Below are 26,962 nucleotides of genomic sequence, written 5' to 3'. Positions count from 1 at the left end.
TAAGCCAACTTTTTCACTCTCCTCTCTCACTTTCATCAAGAGGCTTTTTTTAGTTCTTCTTCACTTTCTTCCATAAGGATGGTGTCATGTGCATATCTGAGGTTATTGATATTTCTCCTGGCAATCTTGATTCCAGCTTGTGCTTCCTCCAGCCCAGTGTTCCTCATGATGTACTCTGCATAGAAGTTAAATAAGCAGGCTGACAATGTACAGCCTTGACATAATCCTTTTCCTATTTGGAACCAGTCTGTTGTTCCATGTTCAGTTCTAACTGTTGCTTCCTGACCTGCATACAGGTTTCTCAAGAGACAGGTCAGGTGGTCTGGTATTCCCATCTCCTTCAGAATTTTCCACAGTTTATTGTGATCCACACAGTGAAAGGCTTTGGCATAGTCAGTAAAGCAGAAATAGATGTTTTTCTGGAACTCTCTTGCTTTTTCAATGATCCAGCGGATGTTGGCAATTTGATCTCTGGTTCCTCTGCCTTTTCTAAAACCAGCTTGAACATCAGGAAGTTCATGGTTCATGTATTGCTGAAGCCTGGCTTGGAGAATTTTGAGCACTACTTTACTAGCATGTGAGATGAGTGCAATTGTGCGGTAGTTTGAGCATTCTTTGGCATTGCTTTTCTTTGGAATTGGAATGAAAACTGACCTTTTCCAGTCCTGTGGCCACTGCTGAGTTTTCCAAATTTGCTGGTATATTGAGTGCAGCACTTTCACAGCATCATCTTTCAGGGTTTGAAACACCTCAACTGGAATTCCATCACCTCCACTAGCTTTGTTCGTAGTGATGCTTTCTAAGACCCACTTGACTTCACATTCTAGAATGTCTGGCTCTACGTGAGTGATCACACCATCATGATTGTCTTGGTCGTGAAAATCTTTTTTGTACCCAAATTTTCTGTTAAACACAAGAAATAATCTCCATCCCATCCTGCTTATTTTATGCAGTCTTGGAAGCCTGAGATACATTTCTGTTATGAGGCTTCTTGATAGTAAATGGGCACCTTCTAAAACTTCTGTTAGTTCAAGCTACTAACACTGTGTTCTTATATATTTGTGCTCAAAAAAAAAAAAAAAGTCTATAAACCAGGGAAGTGCTTATTGCACCTAGGCCTTTTCAGTGGGCAGAAGAGATAGACACACACACACACACACACACACAGCTGTGTGTGTGTGTCCATGTGTTCATGCATAAATTTAAAGAGAAAATACAGATAATTTTACACTAATGCTTCCAGTTCAAATCCAGGGCCATACAGTTTTTATTTTACCTCATTGATTTATATGTTTCCTGTCAATAACACTTAAAAACTTAGTTCTTAACACCAGCAACATACTTATATGATCTGTCAAATGATATTTGTACAACAGAATCATAATGTCAGCATTGCCACAACAGTATATTTATTGTTTTTTGTTAATTTCATTTGTACTTAAAGGATATCTCTCTAGGGATGTACAATCAAATTACTGTATTTTGGAATTACTTGGACTAATCCTTCTGTACGTGGTTGTGCTGCTAGCTGGGTACAGCATTCTGTTAATGCATTTTATTTTGAATTTTAGGGATTGATTTTCTTAAACAGTTTTTATTTAAAATATTTCCATAGTTCTCTGAGGTCACACCTATAAAAAAGACATACTAAAATAAGTCTAGCTTCTATCTTATTTCCTCTTCCTTATTTCATCTCTTCCTGTATATAAGCATTTAACAAAATTTTTAGTTTCTCTTCTTCCATGGTTTTTAAAAATAAGTGAATACATACATATGTATAAATATGCATATGTATGTGTGTGTATATATCCCTTTGAGGTAAGATTTTGTAATTTAATTCAGAAGCCACCATTTTTAGGTTTTTCATACTTCACAAAATTACTGGATTGGTTTAGAAAGCTAACTACTGAAATTTTTAACACTGAAAATCTTTATAAAAGATTCCTGAAAATGTATATCGATAATTATATTTTGAGAATTTGGCTTTAATTTCAGGATTTATATTGGCTATTTATGATTCTCTGTGTTCTAGCATTAAAATTTTTAAAAAGTTTTTATAGTGTTTTGTGGTATCTTAATCTAGTGACTTTTATTTTTTTAGTAACATGTTTATCATTTGGTTTATAGTGCATTCAGTTCAAGCTCACTTAATGTAAGACCAGAATATTAGATCTTTAAATATATTTTGATAGTTATCAAAATAAAAATTTGATAATTGGATATAAAAGTGAATTTAGTAGTAATTTCTCTCCTGATTTACATGAACTTTGAATAATAAATCCACAGTGGTAGTCTTTACATATACTCTAAGTGGCTAAAAATGTTATCAACTCTTGATATCACATTTTTAACATTTTTGAAAGTTATTTAATCAAAAATATGAATAAAAATTATCCCACTATCATCTGTATTTGATCTTGGAATTTTCTGGACTTCAGGTAAATAAACTATAGAACTGAATAACTTTTTTTCTTGCTAAGTTCTATAACTTTAGTTTTGAACTCATTTAGTGTAAACTGCGGAGAAGGCAATGGCACCCCACTCCAGTACTCTTGCCTGGAAAATCCCATGGATAGAGGAGCCTGGTGGGCTGCAGTCCATGGGGTTGCTAAGAGTCAAGACAGGACTGAGCGACTTCACTTTCACTTTTCACTTTCATGCATTGGAGAAGGAAATGGCAACCCACTCCAGTGTTCTTGCCTGGAGAATCCCAGGGATGGGGGAGCCTGTCGGGCTGCCGTCTATGGGGTCGCACAGAGTCAGACATGACTGAAGCGACTTAGCAACAGCAGCAGCAGTGTAAACTGGATAAAGCCTTTCTCTTTAAACTTTGGGTTGTTTTATGCATAAGAATGAATGAACAAAGAAGTGAGAATACAGTTAGTTCAACTCATTCATTTTGCAAACGGAAGAAACTGGCCCAGGGAACATGCTGCTTTTGCGTGATGACATTGCACTGGTAGTTTAGCCACAGCTGAAGTTGATGCCTCTAAACTCCAGTTTATCCTGTTAATCTGCTATACCCACTTCTAATTACTATGTGCTTTCACACGTGGACTATGCTGCTGATCTACCTGAAGGTAGTCTGATGATGAAAACTGGTTAATACTTGATTACACCTAGAAGTAGAGTATGTTACAAATTTTTTGACATGAGAAAAAAATCTATTAATAGTAATGGCAATTTATTGTGTTTATTAGACATATAAGTTTTTTGGTCATCAGTGATTTTATCTCTTTTTAGAATTTATTGTTATTCACAATGGAATCATCACCAACTACAAGGACTTGAAAAAGTTTCTGGTAAGTAAAGTGACCTAAAAAGACCACCAGTCCTTGAGAACGTTTCTAATGAGAGCATTTAGGTTGTTTGGGATGTGCAGTAAATCCTATCTAGGTATGATTAAATAATTCCTGCGACAGTTACAGGGTATGGTGGTTTATTGGACTTTTCTTTGTTGACAGTGGAACTTTTTTGTTTCTTATATGAAAAGGAAATAATTATTTGGCTTTATTATAAATGACCCAAAAGCGTCAATAAAATTGGAATTTAGAAGGGTCTCTTTTGCATTGTGAGAGACCTTGTTTGTCATTTTTAAAAGTTTCTAGAGTATCAGAAGACTTAAGACAGATTGAATGAAGGCTCTATGCCCTAAATAGCTATATACTACATAGTCATGATAGTGATGATAACCTTTATTAGTGATTGAGCAGAGCTGTCCAGTTCAACTTTTCTGCAATGATGGAAACTTTCTGTACATGTACTGTCCCAGAATGGTAGCCACTGTCCATGTATGGCTGTGGAGCTGGGATGAATGAGGAACTAAATTTGACATTTTATTTCATTGTAAATTTAAACAGCCACATATAGCTAATGGCCATTGGATTGGATAGTGAAATATCATTAAAGAAAGAATCATTATGTTCATAATGAAATTAATGTTTTGTGAATGTTACATATTTCATTATATTTTAATTTTAAAATTTATTTAATTCATATATGGCATATATAGATTTGTATAATTATTATAAAGTATTATATTTGTTCACAGGTAATACCTTACTGTTTTGGGTTCCACATAATTAGATGGTGACCTTAATTTTGAACAGTAGGTATAATTGGGTGTATGGTGGTCAAAAAAAGACTAGAAGTTGGCTAATGAGATTGTCAAGGAAAAAAATTATGTAGAAAAGATTTAGATACTATGAATATTTCCTTAAATGTATCAACTTTTTTTCCTTTCTAATTATAGGAAAGTAAAGGCTATGACTTTGAGTCTGAAACAGACACAGAGACAATTGCCAAGCTTGTTAAGTACATGTATGACAATCGGGAAAGTCAAGATACAAGTTTTACTACCTTGGTGGAGAGAGTCATCCAACAATTGGTATTAAACCACAGTTTTAAAGATAGTTATTGCTAATGTTAATCACAATAAACAAACACTTAAAATATGATAAGTAGGAACTAGCTAATTTTTCAAGTATTTTTTGCTTTCATTCCTCCATATATGCAAAACTATTCAATTTGAATAATTTTGAGACTACTGCTTTAATGATTTTACTTCTTTCACTATAATTTAGTGTCATGGGAATGAAAAATAGTCTAAATGTAAAGAGTTTGTCGAAAAACTGTGCATACTCATACACAAACCCATACACACCACACACAAGCATGTATACAGTACGTAAGTTGGGGATTCATCACTTTCTCACTTCCTGCTCATTAAAGTGTTCTTCCCAGTCAATAACTTAGCAAAAGGGAGCTTTGGTGAAATACAGTTATTATTCTGAGATAATATCTGCATGTCTTTGAGCCAGTACAGTCAATTAATTTTTCCTTTTGGGGACTTTTACTTGGCACTGTACCTTTTCAGAAAAATATTTCCCAGCCCAAGAGAAAAGTGGTTTTTTTTTTTTTTTCATCCCAGTTGTCCTACTTTAAAGATATCAAAGATACACAAAGGTCCAAATACATAGGGACTTCCATTCCACCCTTCTACCCCCACAACTCTAGCTTTCCCATTTGAAAGCTCTTTACTTCTCTGTAAAGGTCCAACCCTTCCTCCCATCTCCACCCAAATCTTATGGTGTCTGCAGCAAAAGGAATGAGGAAGATAGAGAAGGTAGAAGACTGTTCCTTCCCTTTACTCAAGGCAGAGTGTTGTGCTTTCCCAGCCTTTTTTTGTTTCTACTCATTGTATAACCCAGATTGTTTTGTTCCTTCCCTCTCCTACCTTGTGTTTGTCCTTTACTCATTCTTGATTTCCTTAGACCCTGTCTCTGGGGAGTTTGGGTTGAGGGGGTGGTATGGTGTGCATGTTAATAATTATGATTGTGTGTGTATATGTCTCAATATCAAGGGTCGCAGAGAGTCAGACATGACTGAAGCGACTTAGCACAGCACACACAGCACATCAAGTTCAAAAAGAAGGAAAGTTAACAGTGATGTAAAATTTCTGGGCTAGAGAATGGGTTTTGAATACGGAGCTTAGTATCTTTTCTGACTCTGCCCTTCCTTTACTAATGCATAGTATGGGACACATGAGAAGTGTTGGTAGCACGTACAAAGGTGACTTTTATAATGCTCTGTTTTGGAACTATTATCTGTTAATCCTGTTTTAAGAGTGGGCTTGTTTAAAAAGTGAATATTGGATACATCAAAGCTGGAATAAGTGTCTGCCTGAAATTTAGGCTAATTTATAAAGTAATGCAAAAGAGCAGTGTGAACTGAAAATATCTGTGCTGAAGCCAGTATATTTTAGGCATTTCTCATTGAACAGTTGATTATAATACATATCGCTGATGCACTTTTTTTTTCCCTCTATAGGAAGGTGCTTTTGCACTTGTATTTAAAAGTGTCCATTTTCCTGGCCAAGCAGTTGGCACAAGGTATATATAAATTTAATCATGACCAATATTTATATGTATTTTGAAACTTTTGAATTATAAGCGTATTCTCTTTACACTATGAAATGATCCTTCACTACAATGGCTCTGCCTTTTCTAGAGATATTTGTGAGAATCATCTCTTGGTATCCATGAGGGACTGGTTCTAAAAACCCTTGTGAATACCAAAACCCATGGATGCTCAAGTCCCCTATATAAAATGGTGTGGCATTTGTGTATAATCTGTACACATATCCTGTACACTTAAAAGCATCTCTAGATAACTTACATACCTAATATGATGCAAATCTTATGTACATAATTGTAAATCCAATGTCTATACTACCAGTGTGTAAAAATGTTGTCAGTGTGTGGCAAATTCAAGTTTTGCTTTCTTGGAGCTTTCTCGAATTTTTTTTTCCCTGAATATTTTCAATTCATAGTTGGTTGAATCTGCAGACGTGGAGCCCATGCATATGGAGGTCGACTGTATTTTTTTTTTCACGTGTCGTCTTATCTGTTGTTTTACTATTCTTCTGTGTGACAGAATCCCTTAACAAAGCAGAACCATTCTGGCATTTGTAATTGGCCTTTTGTCTGCAGTGGGGCACCATTGTACTTTGTGAATTTGGAGGTTGAGTATTCTATACAATATCCATAGTTTTTGGAACAAAATATTCTAGACAGAGTCCTAGATGACTGTACGATTATTGCTTTTGCTGGGATATTCAAGCCTAAGCATAAGTCCTTTTGAGAACAGTGTGGAGGCCTAAGACTTGATAAGGAGAGGAGTCTTTAAAAAGTCAGAGGAACTAAGGATAAAGTGCTGAATGTTCATATATTGTTCATCTATCAAAAGAAAGTTTCCATTTAATGTTAAAAATGAGAAACTTTTTAACGCATCGTCATAGAACAGGGGTCTGCAAACCTTTTCCGTAATAATGCAAGCGTGCTCAGTTGCTTCAGTTGTGTCCAACTCTTTGTGACCCTGTGGACAGTAGCCTCCCAGGCTTCTCTGTCCATGGAATTCTCCAGGCAGGAATACTGGAGTAGGTTGCTGTTCCCTCATCCAGGGAATCTTACCGACCCAGGGATGGAACCTGCTTCTCCTGCATCTCCTGCATTGCAGGCAGATTCTTTACCCGCTGAACCACCTGGGTAGCCCTTTCTGTAACAGGCCAGAGAGTAAATATTTTAGCCTTTCTTGGCCATGTCATGTCGCTTTTGTGGCAGCCACTCCGTTTGCTGTTGTAGTGTGAAAGCAGCCGTAGAAACAAGTAGAAGAATGGGCGTGGCCGTGTTCCAGTAAAAGTAGACAAACCTGGCTGTGGGTCATAGTTTGCTGACCTTTGAATATTTTTAAAAAACTCATTCTTTTGTTATATCTGAAGTCGACCTCAGAGGGAGAATTTAAGCATTATTTGAATAGCATTCCTTCATCATATTTACATTTTGTATCATTACTGCATTATTTAAAAAATGGTTTAATTCTGTTTAATTTTGTACTAACAGACGAGGAAGCCCTCTGTTGATTGGTGTACGAAGTGAGCATAAACTGTCTACTGACCACATTCCAATTCTCTACAGAACAGGTAAAAACTATTCCTATATTATGGCATGAAGAAAATGTATAAATTGAGTGCAGTAGATATAAAGACTTGTTTTCCATAAATTGATTAAATGCCCATTTGATCAGATCCACTCATATATATAGTTCTGTCTAGACATGAAAAGGATTTGTTTTTGTGATTTCTCTGACGAGTAGAATTTTTTTCTGTTGTATATCCTTAGCTAGGACTCAGATTGGATCAAAATTCACACGGTGGGGATCACAGGGAGAAAGAGGTGGGAAATGCACTCTGCATGGATGGGGAGGAACCTTTATCCTCTTTTGTTCATTCTTTACTAATTCTTTGTTCTTGGAGTGAATGAATGTGCTGGGCCTCTAAAAATGTGCTTATTTTATGGGGAAACATATTTTGACCTTATTTTTCTAATTTGCAGAGTATATTTTGTCTGTCTGCTTTTGCCATTTAGAAAACTGCTTTTAATAATTTGTTTCTTTAAGATCTCTGAGATTTGAGAAAATGGTTGAAATTGTAACTTTTTTTCTCTTTGTTTTAAATTAAAATAATATAGGATATATTATTATAAATAAGATGCTAAGATTAGGAAAAGAGCATTGTGTGTTAGGCTGTTATAGATTGAACTCCATGGTAGTTATTTGAATAATTTAGCTGAAATATGTTTAAATGGATTTTGTTTTATGCATGACATTTTACTTTTCGATTTACATTCGATATCTTGATTGGGTTTGTTTGAATTTGGAATTTTTTAAAAATTTATGTTTGAAATTTATCTTTTCAGCCATACAAACTGGATCATTTTATTGATATAATTAGCAAAAAATGATGTGTTCTTTTAGTTTACCTTTTTACTAAACACTTTCCAGGTAAAAGACACAGGGAGTGGTAAACTCAGGAGATTGAAACCCATATTATTGATGCATAATTCTTGGCTTCTTAAAAAAGATTTAACAAAGTACTCTAAACCTATCCATCCTTAGATAGTGGCTGCTTTCACTATTTTATCTAGAGCAGACAGTTATTTCCTTAAATAACCTTCAAATCCTGAGGTGTTAGAATTTATTTTCCTCTTCCCCTCCAACTCTTTTTGGAAGTAAAGCTAGTCTACCAGTATAAATTTTGGATCCAGAGTTCCAGGTTTCTTTTAATGATTCTGCTTGCATATATTTATGACTTACTTGTTAACATTGTACATTGTCTTAGGCTGCTTTTAGAAGCAATAGAAAAATATTGGCTAAGATCTTAAGAGGCTGGAAGAAAACTTTATAATGAGACAGATATTTTTGAGATGAGGGGTTGTGTTATAGTAATCATGATTTTTCTAGCTCTTGGTAGGTAAAAAGTTTTTGAAGTACAGCCTCGTGTTGAAGAGGCTGTGTACAGGGGAAAGCATGGGAGTGGCTTTCGGGCATTGCTTTTTCTCCAGGTCTAACCACTGACCAAATGAAGTAGGAGGATGGTAATTGTTTCCCACTTAAATCAGATGAAATAATCAATAGGTGGAAGACGTTTTACAGATTGTAAGAGTCATATAGATGTATGTAAGCAATGTTTATTTAAATAGGCAGTGATACCTTTATTTCTTCTATATATTGTAATTAAGTATGCCTTGTTACTTGAAGAATGAAATAACCAGTATTGGAAGAAAGAATATGGTGAAACTCAACCCCAGCAGGACATTTTATAAGCAAAGCTAGTTTTTTTTATGTAAAAAATGTAGGTGCTAGCCTATCCTTTTGCCTATTTTTAAATTTACTTTTTCACATACAATAAAGTTCATTCTTTCTGATGTCCAATTTCATGAGTTCTGTCAAACACAGTCAGTTATATAACCACCTCCACAGTCGAGATAAAGAGCAGTTCATCCCCTATAAAGTTCCTTCAGCTGACTCTCTGTAGTCAACCCTTGTCCCTGTATCCAGCCTCTGGCAAACACTGACCTGCTTTATCTTTCTGTAGTGTTGTCTTCTCTGGGATGTCTTCTTATACTTATTTTTTAAAAGCATGGTGTCATTTCTACTGTTGGGTATGGATGGGAAGAGCTGTTTTGTTTTCATGCCTAAATCACATCAAATAATCGTGGACTGTGGAGAACTTTGGATATATGTTACTAAGAATAGTTACTACCAAGTTTTTGTACACATTGATTTTAGAGGATGGACACAGTATGAGTTCTTCCAAGTGTTTTTATAGTATTCTTGGGCCATTGTGTCCATTGGTTATAAGGTCTACTGTGTCCAGATCTTTGAGAAAGGTGCTTTTTTGTCTCTGAGAATTTATATATATAGTCTTACGTTAATAGTATTTTCTGTATTTGACTAATTGGTCAAACTTCATTATACTTTCCAGTTTTGACTTTAGTCAAAGAGGAAAAAGAAATTCTTCATCAGTAGCTTAACAAGTTAAGTAGAGATGCCAGAATTCTAAAGTGCTAGAATTAAAAGATGTTACCATTACAAAAGGGGTATACTTTATCCTGACTTAAAAGAAATGTAAGAAAATCCAGTTTTAAGAAAGAAGAGGTTCTTGGTTTATAGTTCCGGTCCTTAGCAGTAGCTGCCTTGTATGGTATACCATAGTTAGTATCATTGTTTTGTTTTTAAATCAGAATTAGTATAGCCTGAACTTTGATTTGTTACTTACCTTTAAAATCTAGAGAAGTTTTATTTGGAGGTAATAAAAATATGCCACTAGCCTTCATTTTATTTTTCATTGCATAATTTTCATATTTTTAATGTAATTTTAATGTTTAAGTGCACAAATTTTTATGTATTAATTCCATTAAGTTTTGTTTACAGTTAAAATAAGGCTATACGTACATTTAAAAAGTTAGTGACATCATTTGCCTTTTACTTGGAAAAGAAATATTACATTAAAAAATGCATAACATAGCACTGTATATGCCACGCTGTCTGATGGTTGCTCTTTCACTCTATGCCCTTTGTTCTTGTTGGCTTATTGCATGGAAATAGGGTGATCTACCTGGCATTGAAAAGTTGCTGGAATTATTTTGCATTGCTATGGTTTTTTGTTAATTTTGTAGAAAGTTTTGTATATTTATAAATCAGCCATGGTTTTCTGTGTGTTTGCTGATTGCTTTAACTCCATGCTCTAGGCAAAGATAAGAAAGGAAGCTGCAATCTCTCCCGTGTGGACAGCACAACTTGCCTTTTCCCTGTTGAAGAAAAAGCAGTGGAATATTACTTTGCTTCTGATGCAAGGTGAGCGTCACTGGTTGATACAGAGAGAATTTTAATAAAGCTTCTTAGGCTGCAGGAAACCAAAAAGTCATTTTGTATAAATCTAGTCATGCTGTATAGGAGAACTTTGTTAATTAAGATTGTGAAGGTGACCATTCTGGGGTCCTAGAATGTCTTTTCTGTCAATTCAGAGTATGTAGGTCCATCTACAAAGAAGAGATAATGGTCACTGAGACTTGTTCTGATATATTTACTTTGAGCTTGTGTATTTTTTGGTCTCTTCTTTTAGAGCCATAACCCAGGTTTTATAGGGAGGAGAGATTTTATTTATTTATTTTTACCTTTTTTTTTTTTTTACTTTTTATTTTGTATTGTGGTATAGCCGATTAGCAATTTTGTGATAGTTTCAGGTGAATAGTGAAGGAACTCAGTCACATATGTATCAATCCTCTCCCCAACTTCCCTGGGAGAAAGATTTTTAGGTTGGAGAGTAGAATGGCTTAGCATCATACCAATGATAGTATAATTGCTTACCTAATTGTAGTTTTAATCCAGTGTGGACACATCTTTTTGATTGAAAAATAACTGGCAGCAAAATCACTTATATAGGAAATAGTACTAGACTGAGACATTTTGAGAGAAAATGCAGTAGGATGCTTGGAAGCATTTATAAATGAAATTTAAATAGTAATGAATATAAAATGGAATCACCGAAATTGCCAGCAGGTGTTTGAGTCATTCATTGTGCCTGAAAGTAAAGGGATCTAAAAATGAATATTCATGAAGGTTAGGACTGCAAAGGGTGTATTATCTCAGTGGGAAAGCAAGCTTCACTATTTTCTGAATTTTACAGGTGTGTAGGGTATGTAGTCACTGCTGAGATGTGTCATTGCTGTCATTAAGTAGGCTTGTTACAGAGTTGACAGTTTTGGCTTAAGTAAGCTGGAAGTTATGAGAGCATTTCAACAATTTTTCTTTCACTCATACATTCATATTGAACACTCCAGCAAAGTAATGTACTGGGCTCAGGAGACACGGTGAGTAAAAATAAAAATATTACTTGTCCTTAAGGATCTCTTCCTTAATGGGGGGAGACAGATTTTAGTCAATAGTCACCAAGTATAGAATTCCAGTTGTGACAAGAGCTACAGAATGCTTTTGATAGAGTGATTTAACTTTCCTACTGGTACATTTCTTTAAGAGAGTGATGTTTGAACTGAGACTTAAGGAGATACTAGGAGTTAACTCAGTGAAGAGGTGGAGGGGAAGAACATTCATTCTCTGCAGATGGATCAGCCTGTGGGAGCTAGAACGGGTGTCAGTGTGTCTGGAGTAGAGAGAGGAAGTTTGGTGGGAGATGAGGCCAGAGAAAGAGGTAGGGGTCTTGGTAAAGGCATTTTGATATTTTCCTGAGAACTAAAGGGAAGGTGTCAGCTGGTTTATTGGGTGAGGGAGAAATCTTGATTAGAACTGATCTTTGATACACGTTTTGGCAGAAACGGAGAGTGGATGGAGGGAGGTTAGAGGGAGCAGGGGGGGAAGCTAGGAGGTTGCTGCAGTAGTTCTGTGGGGGCTGGTGGTAGCTTGAACTGGTTTGTGGTGGTGGACACAGAGAAACTCTGCGAAATATTTAGGAGTTAAAATTGGAGAACTTGGTGATGGGTAGGATGAGAAGGAAATAACCATGCCTTCTGATCTGATCTTATCAAATTTGGCTTTGGTTGTTAGACTGAGGTTTTTTTTCATTGTCTGCATTGACCACCCCCTCCTTCATTTCTCTGTAAGGAATAGCATTGATAACCAGAAATGTATCAGCGATACTGCCAGATGCAACTTTGTATTTAAACTTGGTCCTTTTGTCCTAATGATAGTTATATTTATACTAATCATCCTAGATTATTGATTGTTCTGTCTCCTGGAACATTTTGTAGTGCTGTCATCGAACACACCAATCGCGTCATCTTTCTTGAGGATGACGATGTCGCCGCAGTGGTAGATGGCCGTCTTTCTATCCATCGAATTAAACGGACTGCGGGAGATCACCCTGGACGAGCTGTGCAGACCCTCCAGATGGAACTGCAGCAGATCATGAAGGGTGAACGTTTTTGTCCTGTTATAGCTCAGTGTCCTCGATGGAAAGGATACATCCTCCTTCCTGTCCTGGTGTAGGAATCTGATAACACAGGATAGTGAAGGGCTCACACCAGAAAGGGGGATGATTCTTTGGAGAAAGTATCTGCTCATTTGACCATATTTGCTACCAACTAACTCATGGTTTGTTGTTTCTCACATTAAAAAAGAATTCAATCATTTAAATAGTACAGGGAAGCCTGGCGTGCTACAGTCCATGGGGTCACAAAGATCAGACACGACTGAGTGAGTGAACTGAACTGATATTTCTAAGATTCTTTATAAGTATAGTTTGTGTTCTCTTCTTTATTCCTCTCTTCTCTTTGTGCTTCAGTTTTCTCATATATGAAGTGGAGATCATAGGACTTACCTCACTGAGGTTGTTTTGGGGATTAGCCCTGACAACAGTGCCTGACATGCTTAGTAAGCTCTACATAATGTTTGTTACTATTAACTATTGTGATTATGGTGATAGTGGTTTTTATAGTCCTTTCTGATGGGGTTGTAGTTAAAAATAAGCTAAAGTTTATTGCATAATGACTATATATGTCAAGTCTTTACTATATTAACCCACACTACCACACTATGAAGTAGCTGCTAGAATAGATTTAACTGGTTAAGGAGTTTCCCAGAGCCTCTTCAGTTCAGTTCAGTTGCGTCCGACTCTTTGCGACCGACTCTTTGCGACCCCATGAATTGCAGATAATAACAATAGAACCATTATTTGACTCTAGATCTGACTCTAAACCTGAAGCTTGTCCCACTCCCCTGTTCTGCTGTAATTTCATATTTTAGGTATAAAGTTAATAAAAGCATTTTTTTCTCCATACTTGCTTATTTTTCTTCCCATAGGGTAAAGTGTCATAAATGAATATTGTTCTCTACTGCATGACCTTTTGTTTAATTTCATTTACTAAGGTTATATTAAATGAGACAGACTTTTAGTTGAACATAAATTTCCTATCCTTTGGCTTGTTAATTTTTGTTTTAATGATACAATTTATATTACTTTAGGCAACTTCAGTTCCTTTATGCAGAAGGAAATTTTTGAACAGCCAGAGTCAGTTGTGAACACAATGAGAGGAAGAGTCAACTTTGATGACTATACTGGTAATTACATATGAACTGTTATTATTTCAAAGTCTCGTGGGGGTTGACATTGACAGCCTTATTAGAGTTCACTGTCCTTTATAGCCTTATAGAATAACTATGGCTGCCAGCTGTCAGTGGAGCCCAGTCCTCTTTTAAAAGACCTTCAGTGTGTGATTCCACTGATACGAGGTTATATCTAAGTTATCATTAGGGGCTGAGGAGAGGAGGGAATGGGGATTTAGTGTTTAGTGGATATATATCTAAGTTAGATTTGTAGAGACAGAAGGTGGACTAGTGGTTAGCAGGGGCTGAGGAGCAGAGAGAATGGGATTTAGTGTTTAATGGATGCAGAACTTCAGTTTGGGATGATGAAAAAGTTCTGAGATGGATGATTGTGATGATTGTACAACCATGTGAATGTGCTTAATGCCACTAAATTATACACTTACAGATCATTAAAATAGTAAATTTTATGTTATGTATTTTACCACAGTAAAAATAAGGGAATAAGAAGTAATGGTTGCCAGGAGCTGAAGGGATCGGGTTGGGGAATGGTGAATGACTATTAACGGATATAGGTTTTTTGGAGGTGATGGAAATATAAAATTAGATAGAGGTGATGGCTGTACAACTCTGAAATACTAAATACCACTAATCATACACTCTGAAAAGGTGAATTTTATGGTAAATGGTAGCATATCTAAAATGGTTATGAAAAATGTATAAGCTGGCTAGAGAGTCACATTTTAAAATTGCTGTCAGTTATGGGAGTATTTGGGCTTCCCTGGTGACTCAGACAGTAAAGAATCTGCCTGCAATACAGGAAACCTAGGTTTGATCCCTGGGTCAGGAAGATCCCCTGGAGAAAGGAATGGCTACCCACTTTAGTTTTCTTGTCTGGAGAATTCCACGGCTACAGCCCATGGAGGGTTGCAAAGAGTCGGACACGATTGAGTGACTAACACTTTCACTTTCATGGGAATATTAGGGTGACCTTCCTGGGGCAGGGAAAAGTCCTTCAGTGTACCGTTAGAAACATTTAACCCGTTTTCAGTTCAGAGATCTTTTATTGAGCACTTGCTATTACCAGGGGCTGTTCTGAACACTGAATTCTCAGAAGAATGAGATGTGGTCCTCTTATTGGGAAGCTTACTTGTATCTGTTCAGCCTAAGTTTTTTCTCTCAGTTTATAAATGAGTGAGATGTGAACTTCCCACAGGTTTTCAAGTGTTTGCCTAATGCCTTTTGTGGTATTTTGCCTTCCTGTGTGTGTAAGGTGGGATGATAGTGCAGCTCTGGTCTTATTTCTGAAAATTCTCTAGACCTTGTGTCACAGGATTTTTTGCACTTGGTAAAATGAGTTTGACTTTCTGTGGTCATAGAAAATCAGATTTTCAGAACATTCCTTGTGACCAGTTTCATAAACAAGCTTTGGGCTAAACTTCTCAGTGTTAGGAATCAGTTTTTGAGAGATTATATCTAGTACACAGAAATCTTTTCCTGAATTTGTGTGTTAAATAATAAGTGCCGCCTTTTTGTGATGTCCTGCTAATTGATAAGAGAATTATTTCTCTGAATAAGTGTGGTTTTTGTATACTTTTGTCTGAGAAGCATCATACTCTTTCTCAGCTAGAGAGATTTGTCAATGTCAAAAAAAAAAAATACTGAGTTATAAGTGACATCTGCGGGAGGGGCACCATGCCGAATGCATCAGGAGCTGTGGGAAAGTTCTCTCTGCTGTGGTCTCCTCTAGGTTTTTAGAAGGGGGGGATTTGCATAATTTTACATAATTAACTATTTAAAGAAAGGTAAAATATGATAAATGACATTAGACCCACAGTTTAGTGTTGAAATGTTTAATGTTGAATTGAGAGAGAATGAATCTGTTTGGACAGGGGGCCAGGCCAGGTTCCATGATGTAGGCAGATATAGTTGTAAAGGATTTGGAAGGTTGGAATATGTGACAGGGAATTGGGAGCTTTGCAGCTGGGTAGAATGCGTTAGCTAAGGGGAGATAGTGGAAAACCATTAGATGTTTATTTGTGAGATAATGTGTAGTCCGGTTTGCCTGCCATGTCTTGTACATGAAGAGGGGTAGGGAGCAGTAAGTCTGGGCAGGAAGGTGAGAGGATCTGTCAAGGAGGGCCTTGAATGCCTTCTATTGTGTATGAAGGGTGCCTCGTTTGTAGAAATTACAGAGCTTTTAGGAGACTGAGGAGAGGCTTGGGAGTGATCCTAGCTTCACTGATGTGATCAGACTACCAGTCTCCAGTGTGCACTGGAGGAACGAGAGGCTGAGATGCAGTCCCCAGTTGCAATGTTGTCCCATCTGGGGTAAAGCGATGGGGAAGGGGAGGCAAGTGGAGGCTAGGAGAGAGACAGGAGCATTGCAAACCAGAACCCGCATCTGCTTGTGTGGGGCAAGGGAGTTGTGGAAGGTGGTTGAACTGAAAGAACTGGGAGAGTAGCAGTAAGTAAATACTGTTACAGCATGGAAGGGAAGTAAGATTAGGAAAAAGCGTTGTTTTATAAAGGAAGAGAACAAGATAAACTTTGAGAAGTCATGATTTTAAAAAGCACTTTTATCTATGGTATGTGTTCCTCATAAAAGTTCTGTAATATAAACAGGATGACTATTATCTTTCTTTGTTAAGATAAGGAAGTTGAGGCTCTGTCAGTTTGAAGTCTTGCCAGAGGTCACACGGCTGGTCACTTATGGAGTCAGTCGGGCCTCCAGCGTTCAGTGGTTCCCACTCCTCCAGCCCATCTCCAGGCGCTCTTGCCGCAGTCATGGTCTCCCTTACCAGGAGTAGGAGTCTCTCCAAAACATCCATTTAGACCATGGGCGACTCCTTCCAGAACTCTCCCAGACACCCCTCAGCCAGCAGGGAATGGCAACCCACTCCAGTGTTCTTGCCTGGAAAACCTCATGGACAGAGGAGCCTGGTGTGCTATAGTCCCTGGGTTTGCATGGAGTTGGACATGACTGAGCGACTAACACACGGACAATTTTAAGGAAACATTTCAGTTCAGTTCAGTTCAGTTGCTCAGTCGTATCCGACTCCATGAATCGCAGCACGCCAGGCCTCCCTGTCCATCACCAACTCCCAGAGTTCACTCAGACTCACGTCCATCGAGTCAGTGATGCCATCCAGCCATCTCATCCTCTCTTGTCCCCTTTTCCTCTTGCCCCCAATCCCTCCCAGCATCAGAGTCTTTTCCAGTGAGTCAACTCTTCGCATGAGGTGGCCAAAGTACTGGAGTTTCAGCTTTACATCATTCCCTCCAAAGAAATCCCAGGGCTGATCTCCTTTAGAATGGACTGGTTGGATCTCCTTGCAGTCCAAGGGACTCTCAAGAGTCTTCTCCAACACCACAGTTCAAAAGCATCAGTTCTTCTGCACTCAGCCTTCTTCACAGTCCAACTCTCACATCCATACATGACCATTGGAAAAACCATAGCCTTGACTAGACGGACCTTTGTTGGCAAAGTAATGTCTCTGCTCTTCAATGTGCTGTCTAGGTTGGTCATAACTTTTCTTCCAAGGAGTAAGCGTCTTTTAATTTCGTGGCTGCAGTCACCATCTGCAGTGATTTTGGAGCCCAAAAAAGTAAAGTCTGACACTGTTTCCACTGTTTCCCCATCAATTTCCCATGAAGTGATGGGACCGGATGCCGTGATCTTCGTTTTCTGAATGTTGAGCTTTAAGTCAACTTTTCACTCTCCTCTTTCACTTTCATCAAGAGGCTTTTTAGTTCCTCTTCACTTTCTGCCATAAGGTTGGTGTCATCTGCATATCTGAGGTAATTGATATTTCTCCTGGCAGTCTTTATTCCAGCTTGTGCTTCTTCCAGCCCAGCGTTTCTCATGATGTATTCTGCATATAAGTTAAATAAGCAGGGTGACTGTATACAGCCTTGACAGACTCCTTTTCCTATTTGGAACCAGTCTGTTGTTCCATGTCCAGTTCTAACTGTTGCTTCCTGACCTGCATACAAATTTCTTAAGAGGCAGGTCAGGTGGTCTGGTATTCCCATCTCCTTCAGAATTTTCCACAGTTTATTGTGATCCACACAGTCAAAGGCTTTGGCATAGTCAATAAAGCAGAAATAGATGTTTTTCTGGAACGCTGTTGTTTTTTTGATGATCCAGCGGATGTTGGCAATTTGATCTCTAGTTCCTCTGCCTTTTAAGGAAACATTTAATGACCAGCTAACCTCATGGTCCAGCCTTGCTGTCCTTCTTGGTCATCATCTGAAATACAGGTCTCTCCGATAGTCTGTCTGCTTTACATTTAGTCATCTCCAGACTCATTTGCTTTTGCACGACCCCATACCTAGACTCTTAAAGTTGTTTACTCTCCCCCTGCTTACATCTTTTCGGTACATGCTGAGGTCTTTGGAAAAATGCCAGAGACAGAGCTATACGTAAAGGAATAGCAAGGCCAGTCTGGCCAGAGTGGCCTTGGTGAGAGGGCAGATGCCAGGAGATTAGGTCAAAGTGAAGCAAGAAACAGGGTGTCTGTCTCCTGAAAGCCATAATAAGGAATTTGGTCTTTATTCCAAAGTTATTTGGGAAGCCATTGAGGCTTTTCATTATTGTTTTATATTCTGCTTTACTCTTTTCTTAAAATAGAGAAATACAGTATACCCTCTCAGTATTTAAATTTAGAAGGAAGAAGATAAAGTTATTCAAAAATAGTCAAAAACCTATATCTTGCTTCCAATTTATAACTAGTTAAGGTAGAAAAAAGAGTGGAGGGGACAACGGGCAGGGGCAGAGTGGACAGACTGGTGGTGGGCCAGACGGAGAAGGAGTCTGCTCACGGGCCTGCTCATCACTCTCACAGTCACATGCCGAACTGTCTGGCAGTCACACAGTGCCCTGGACAGTGTGTTCACTTGGTAGGTGCTCAGAATAATAGTTGAGTGATTGAATAAATGTTGGTGAAACTTTCTCACAAGTAGAAAACTAGCCGTGTAACCATGTGTAGAAGAATCCATAGACAAGGCACCCTTAGAAGGACACATACGTGGCTATAGAAACAGACTCATGGCAGGGTTTTGATATCAGATTTGTTTCTAAAGAATCCCTCTAAAAGATCATTCTGGCTGTGTGTGGAGAAAGGCTTTAGGAGGCGGAGAAGAGGTTGGAGAATGTGGTCCAGGGTAGAGATGTTGAACTCGGGTGATGACATTAGAGGGGCAGTTTGAAGACAGGGCTCTCAAGACTTGCTTGTGCAGTGGTTGTGGAGCAACCAAGGATGACCCTGACGTTAGGTGAGTGGTTGGCATTTACTGAGATGCGAAAGACTGAGAGGAACGTGGTGTATATTGTGTTCAGAGCACTGTTCTGGGCACCTAGTAGAAATGAACATAAGATAATTTTTTTTCCAGGTAGACTTAGAGATAATTAGATATAATACTTGACTGTTCTTAATGTATAATTCAGTGAGTTTTCACAACCTCTTACAACATGGTCATAATCCTAAACAACCTGTACAACAGTCAAGAGTTAGCACAGCTCCTTCTTAAAAATTTCCCCATGGCCCTTTTAGTCAGCCCTTTCCACATCTCCAGGCACCAGCATCTACTGATCTATTGTCTCTGTTCTTACTGTTTTGCCTTTAAGAGAACTTCTAGTCTGAAGAGAGGAATGTAAAAATGACCGATCAGGGTAGGTTGTGGTAAATAACTGTAGTTGTGTAGGCATGTTTGTGGAGTGAGGAAGGTTCATTACAAGTTTGGGGTGATCAGTTAGGTTCTGACTTATTTAATTTACTTTCAAAACTAGAGAGAACTGTGTTTCCTAAGAGAAATATGAATGCTTTAAAACAGCAGTGTTGTTTTCCCAGAGAGGCAGTGGACACTCCTGAAAAGTGATTACCTGTTTCATATGGTTCTTTCCTAAATAATTATATGCACAAACTTTCTTTTCAGTGAATTTGGGCGGTTTGAAGGATCACATTAAGGAGATCCAGAGGTGTCGGCGTTTGATTCTTATTGCTTGTGGAACAAGTTACCATGCTGGTGTAGCAGTAAGTGGCTTCTTAAAATTTTAGTGGTGTTATTTTGGTTATTAGAAAATACCTGCAGACAAATAGTACCTCCAGTAACATAGCATGTAAAACTATTTTTTTGTTTTTATTGTTAAAACATCATGTTTTGATGACAAAAATCAAGAAGGTTGAGGAAAGGAATTTTAATGGCTACTTGAAATTACTTATCAATGGATCCTCTGCTTAGATATACAGGTGGACCGCCTGCAACTAACTTAACAAAAGGCAAAGAGTGGCAAGTTCTTGTGCCCTCCTGGCCTTGTGGTTCACACCGCATGCCTGCTTCTTTTAGAGCAGGTCCTGGGTTTTGTGTGTCATTGTTCACTTACTTCAGACAGGGGGAAGGGGCAAGTCAATCTTAATAGGATTTTGCCTAGTAAGCACATTTCTGCAGAGAAAGGACATCTTCTTTTTTGACAGACTTGACTTGATTTTGGAAGCTGAAATTCTGTATCAAAGATGTGTGTTGGCTGTCAGTATGGAAGTATAGGACTTTTAACAATCTTTCAGTCCAATAAATCATATCCACATGTAGTTACATTGTAAAGAGACAGGTTATGTGCTGTTGATATCAATTTCTGTAAGTATAGAAAACCTTTACACACTCAGTTCTGTTTTAGGATTGATTTCCAAAGTTCAGGACAGTAATTTTTTAATTTGCTGGGGCATAAATATTACTTATCTACAATGGTGGGAAACATTCATTTGATGAGTGAGTAAAACCCAACCCTTGCCTCTCAGTAGGCTTTGTTCTTCTCTAAAGCACCCTCTTCTATCTCCCTCCTTCCCCACTTCCCCTAAATTACGTGGTCCTAAAAAGGAAAATCTGTGCAGCTGTGAAGGGAAGAGTTGTAAGAAAGTAATTGTTTTGAGCATTAGAAATAAAAAGAATGAACTAAAGACATTAGTGTAAATTAAGGGACTGGTTAATTTTGTGGTGGCTTAGATCTGTTATTCAGTAAACCCTCTATTCAGAAATTAAAAATCAATTAAATGTTTCATCTAATGCTAAGCCTGTATTGTGGGGCATAAATTATATATATGCTGTGTTAGAATTCTCTGATTTGAAAAGATGTAGGGTCTTCTTTTGATTTGTTTGGTTTTTTTGGTGACTACAATATTAACAAATATTAAAAATCTCGTGTGGTGGGACTTCCTTGGTAGTTCATTGGTTATTACTCTAGGCTTCCACTGCAGGGGGCACAAGTTTGATCCCTGGTCAGAGGACGAAGATCCCACATGCTGCACCACTGCAGCCCCCTCCCCCCCGAAAAAAAAAAAAAAGTAATTCCAGTGTGGTTTAGGATACAAAAGTGTCATTGGATTAATCCTATCTAGTTATCCCCGCTACTCTACCCTCCATACTGCAGAGTTTGAAAATAGTGACCGTTTTTAAATAAGATTTCTGAAGTGTATTGACTCTTTTTGAGAAAACACATTCTTAATGAATACATAGTATTTTGAAGTGTTTAATTTTTCATTTAGTATTTCTGCATCTGTTGTCTCATTTGAAATCTCTTACTGATCTGGTATTACATGAATTGTCATTTAAAACTTAGAAATTGGGAAGGTAGAGTTAATATGCAAGCTAACCCAGAACAGTGCTTTTTCTACTACTCAAAACATTTTATATGTGTGGGTGTATTTGCTTATAAGAACACATGCATTTATATTGTCTAAAGAGACTTGTGCTGAAATGTTAACAGTGCTTATCTCCTGGGTGGTGGGATTTCATTTTTTTTTAATGCTTTAATCTGTGTTGTTTGTATTTTCTAACATTGCTTACATATCATTTTTATAATCAGAAAAAGTGAAAACTATACACTGAGTCTAAGGTATTCCAGGGAAAAAGAGTATTTGAAGTACAGTTGTCTGACCAAGGCATCTGTTTTCTCTGCAGACACGTCAAGTTCTGGAAGAGCTGACTGAGTTGCCTGTTATGGTGGAACTTGCCAGTGACTTCCTGGATAGAAACACCCCAGTTTTTCGAGATGATGTTTGCTTTTTCATTAGTCAGTCAGGTATGCTAATTTTAAAGACTTAAAAGGAAAGTCGTTCTTTCTAACAACTACAGCATATATCTGCAAAACTGATATTTAAAGATAAACTAGTATTTGCTGGTGAGTCAGTCAGTTCAGTTCAGTCGCCCAGTCGTGTCCGACTCTTTGTAACTCCATGAATCGCAGCATGCCAGGCCTCCCTGTCCATCACCAACTCCCGGAGTTCACCCAGACTCACGTCCATTGAGTCAGTGTTGCCATCCAGCCATCTCATCCTCTGTCATCCCCTTCTCCTCCTGCCCCCAATCCCTCCCAGCATCAGAGTCTTTTCCAGTGAGTCAACTCTTTGCATGAGGTGGCCTAAGTACTAGAGTTTTACAGCTTTAGCATCATTCCTTCCAAAGAAATCCCAGGGCTGATCTCCTTTAGAATGGGCTGGTTGGATCTCCTTGTAGTCCAAGGGACTCTCAAGAGCCTTCTCCAACACCACAGTTCAAAAGCATCAATTCTTCTGCACTCAGCCTTCTTCACAGTCCAACTCTCACATCCATACATGACTACTGGAAAAACCATAGCCTTGACTAGACGGACCTTTGTTGGCAAAGTAATGTCTCTGCTTTTTAATATGCTGTCTAGCTTGGTCATAACTTTTCTTCCAAAGAGTAAGCGTCTTTTAATTTCATGGCTGCAGTTACCATCTGCAGTGATTTTGGAGCCCCCCAAAATAAAGTCTGACACTGTTTCCATTGTTTCCCCATCCATTTCCCGTGAAATGATGGCATCTTTATCTTCTCAATAAGATGCCATGATCTTAGTCTTCTGAATGTTGAGCTTTAAGCCAACATTTTCACTCTCCACTTTCATCAAGAGGCTTTTGAGTTCCTCTTCACTTTCTGCCATAAGGGTGGTGTCATCTGCATATCTGAGGTGATTGATATTTCTCCCGGCAGTCTTGATTCCAGCTTGTGCTTCTTCCAGCCCAGCGTTTCTCATGATGTACTCTGCATAGAAGTTAAATAAGCAGGGTGACAATATACAGCCTTGACAGACTCCTTTTCCTATTTGGAACCAGTCTGTTGTTCCATGTCCAGTTCTAACTGTTGCTTCCTGACCTGCATATAGGTTTCTCAAGAGGCAGGTCAGGTGGTCCAGTATTCCCATCTCTTTCAGAATTTTCTACAGTTTATTGTGATCCACACAGTCAAAGGCTTTGGCATAGTCAATAAAGCAGAAATAGATGTTTTTCTGGAACTCTCTTGCTTTTTCGATGATCCAGCGGATGTTGGCAATTTGATCTCTGGTTCCTCTGCCTTTTCTAAAACCAGCTTGAACATCTGGAAATTTACAGTTCACGTATTGCTGAAGCCTGGCTTGGAGAATTTTGAGCATAACTTTACTAGCGTGTGAGATGAGTGCAATTGTGCGGTAGTTTGAGCATTCTTTGGCATTGCCTTTCTTTGGAATTGGAATGAAAACTGACCTTTTCCAGTCCTGTGGCCACTGCTGAGTTTTCCCAATTTGCTGGCATATTGAGTGCAACACTTTCACAGCATCATCTTTCAGGATTCGAAATAGCTCAACTGGAATTCCATCACCTCCACTAGCTTTGTTCGTAGTGATGCTTTCTAAGGCCCACTTGACTTCACATTCCAGGATATCTGGCTCTAGGTGAGCGATCACACCATCGTGATTATCTTGGTTGTGAAGATCTTTTTTTTACAGTTCTTCTGTGTATTCTTGCCACCTCTTCTTAATATCTTCTGCTTCTGTTAGGTCCATACCATTTCTATCCTTTATCGAGCCCATCTTTGCATGAAATGTTCCCTTGGTATCTCTAATTTTCTTGACGAGATCTCTAGTCTTTCCCATTCTGTTGTTTTCCTCTATTTCTTTGCATTGATCGCTGAGGAAGGCTTTCTTATCTCTTCTTGCTATTCTTTGCATTCCAGTTATTTGCTGGTAACTTGACAAATATAGATTTATTTTTATATTATAGAATTCTTAATGAGTTAATAAAGGCAACACATTTTACACTCAAAAGAGCTGAAGTTTTAAAGACAAAGAAAAAAAGGAGATCCTAAGAAGTAGGATCCTGTTATTAAAAGCTTTATAATTTTATCCTTTTAAGTACGTGTTTTATTTAAAACAGATGGGGAAGGCGAGGGAGGGAATTGGGGATTAACAGATATGTACTACTATATATAAAATAGATAACCAAGCACAGGGAGCTATATTCAATATCAATATCTTATAATAACCCATAATGAACAAAAATCTGTAAAACATATAGAACTGAATCACTTTGGTGTATGCCTGAAACATTGTAAATCAACTATACTTCAATTAAAAAATAATAAAGCAAGTGATATTGTTGAAAGAGTCGTCAGTTTTCTGTTTTTGCATCTGTGGAAGAGCAAATGTTCACTGCTCTGTCTGTACTATTGTCTTCCTTTTTTATCCAGGAGAGACAGCAGATACCTTGATGGGACTTCGGTACTGTAAGGAGAGAGGAGCTTTAACTGTGGGGATCACAAACACAGTCGGCAGTTCCATATCAAGAGAGACAGACTGTGGAGTTCATATCAATGCTGGGCCTGAGATTGGTGTGGCCAGCACAAAAGTAAGTTCTTGACTTAATTTCATGTGATAATTTAGTCATAGTGTTGGTGAAATAGACTAATCTGTATCCTCTATTTCATTTCTTAGCACTTGTACAGTTCATATAGTTAACTAGTCATTGTAATTATCCTAAGACTTAAGGGTCAAAAATAGGTAAAAACACTTGTCATCTCCCTTCCTCATGCTCATCTTAAGACCTTAAAAGGGACAAAGGTATATAATGTAAGTTCATTTTGCCTGAGTCTCTGCTGGCTCTCTCCATTCAGCATTTATATTACTCCTGCCTTGGTGGGGTAGGATGTGTGGTAAGTATAACAGCTTCTTTTTTGAGTATAGTAGGGAATTAGAAAAATAACAGAAACATCCAGTTTAATTCTAATAATTTTTGACATCTTTATTTATGTATTTATACTGTCCTAATAAATGTGCCAAAATATGCACACTACCTTTGAAGGTTTGTAAAGAGAAATACACTTTTAGTATAAAACTTGGTGATACTAAAAAAAGAGTATTATATAACACTATCTGTTTTTTCTTTAAATATACCATACATTTGTGGAGATTTAAAAGCACCTTTATTTTTGTTGAGGCCTAGGGAGACTACTTTGTTCTTTGAAATTAGGATATGCATAAATTTAGTACTAGTAATAAAAATAGGAATCTTAGGAAGTTGTATAAATGCAGGAAATGTTCTCCATACATGTATTATTATTTGTGATTTCAAAATTTCAGTTCTGCTGAAATTCAGTTCAGTCTGTTCTGCTTAAATCTAATATTTATTGCTGATTGTTGAATAAGATGCTTAGGTATTGGTGGATTTATGTTAAAGATGTGTGTAGTATGTTAAAGATGTTAACATATACAAATAACATTTGGATTCTTTTTTTCATTTAAAGAACCCCATGGAGAGTTTTTTTGTGGAAAAGTTAAAATTTTCAAGTAAAAACTCCAAGTGAGGTTTTTGTTTCTTGGTTACTTCGATGTTACTAACACTATAGTTTACAGAAAACTGAAGCCTGAATTTTCTCCATACGGTAATTAAAACATGTAAGATATTTGTTCTTGGGTTTCCATTCTGTGCCTGAATGAATAAACAGCCTCCCTCAGCAGCAGTTTGTGGATTCTTGGAAAGTGTCCAGACAGACAGCTTTTGATCAGGGGTTAGAATCCCAGACCCTTCATTCAAACACATTTGAAGCAAGGGCTTCAGCATGGCATGTTTGGGACGTGGGATCATAGCAGTGAACAGGGGCTGTTGATTTATCTTTTTATTGAATCTTTGTTAACTATGAACTGCCAGGAGATATAGATTTTTTTTGGATTTCTAATTCTGTCATTCATGAAAAGATAATTTTCCTCAGTATTTTATTGTAATTTTCAAACTTATTAGCAGAATTTAAAGAATTTTACATTTAACACCTCTATACCCATCACTTAGATTCTGCTGTCAGCTTTTTTTCTACAGCTTTACTGAGGTATAATTTTCATATCATAGTATTCACAAATTTTAAGTTATACTTTTAGTAAATTTGGCTGTTTATCACCATAGCCTAATTTTAAAAGACTTAATTACTTGAAAAAGTTCCTTTGTGCCTAGTCAATTTCCACTTCTACCCCTCAGCCTCAGCTTCAGGCAAGTATTACTTTCTCTTGCTATATTATTTCATATTTAATTTTCTAGAAATTTCTTAAAAATGAGATTGTAATAATACATGTCTTTTGTATCTGGCTTCTTGCATTTAATGTGAGGCTTTAAGATTTATTCATGTTTTTTTTTAATGTCAGTAGTTTTTTTTTTTTTTTTGGCAAGTCATTTTTTAAAATCTTTTTGTTTTGAAATAACTATAGATTTATAGGAAGTTGCAAAGATTATAGAGAAGTCCAGATACTCTTCACCCAGTTTCCCCCAGTAGTTGAACCTTGTATAGGAAAATAAGCATTTCTTTATAGTATATACTTCAATTTCTTAAAAAAAAAATGACTCCCTGAAAATATAGTATTATGACAGTTTAGTCTTAGTTTAATTTTTCTTAGATTCACTAAAAGCTGCAGGCCAATCAATTATCACTGAAGAACATAGACAGAAAAATCTTCAACAAGATACTAGCTAAGCAAATTCAATAATACTTTAAAAGAATCATACACCAGGATCAGTTTGGATTTACCCCAAGGAGGCAAGGATTTTTCAGTATCTACAAGTCAATCACTGTGCTACACCACGTTAACAAATTGAAGAATAAAAACCATACGATCATCTCAGTGGATGCAAAAAAAAAGCTTTTGATGAAATTCAGTATCCATTTATGAAAATGCTCTCTGGAAAGTGGGCATAGACAGGCTCTGCTACTGCTGCTAAGTTGCTTCAGTCATGTCCGACTCTGTGCAACC

General features: G+C 37.4%; 1 protein-coding gene across 2 annotated transcripts in view; it reads left to right on the top strand.

Moving 5' to 3' along the window:
• Window positions 1–26,962, top strand: part of GFPT1 (glutamine--fructose-6-phosphate transaminase 1) — a 65,486-nt gene that overhangs the window by 23,208 nt on the left and 15,316 nt on the right. The window contains exons 5-15 of one of the 2 annotated variants that reach the window (XM_040224069.1): window positions 3,244–3,302; window positions 4,253–4,387; window positions 5,830–5,891; window positions 7,401–7,480; window positions 7,680–7,733; window positions 10,590–10,695; window positions 12,606–12,769; window positions 13,819–13,914; window positions 19,837–19,934; window positions 21,856–21,976; window positions 24,418–24,575. In XM_040224069.1, coding sequence (XP_040080003.1) covers window positions 3,244–3,302; window positions 4,253–4,387; window positions 5,830–5,891; window positions 7,401–7,480; window positions 7,680–7,733; window positions 10,590–10,695; window positions 12,606–12,769; window positions 13,819–13,914; window positions 19,837–19,934; window positions 21,856–21,976; window positions 24,418–24,575 — 1,133 coding nt within the window. The remainder of the gene's footprint in view (window positions 1–3,243; window positions 3,303–4,252; window positions 4,388–5,829; window positions 5,892–7,400; window positions 7,481–7,679; window positions 7,734–10,589; window positions 10,696–12,605; window positions 12,770–13,818; window positions 13,915–19,836; window positions 19,935–21,855; window positions 21,977–24,417; window positions 24,576–26,962) is intronic. The other variant, XM_040224070.1, reaches the window with a different exon arrangement.

Source organism: Oryx dammah, unplaced genomic scaffold, assembly GCF_014754425.2.
Source record: "Oryx dammah isolate SB20612 unplaced genomic scaffold, SCBI_Odam_1.1 HiC_scaffold_25, whole genome shotgun sequence".
In the NCBI taxonomy this organism is placed as follows: Eukaryota; Metazoa; Chordata; class Mammalia; order Artiodactyla; family Bovidae; genus Oryx; species Oryx dammah.
Note: the sequence above shows the minus strand (reverse complement) of the source record. Positions and strands in the feature narration are given on the sequence as shown.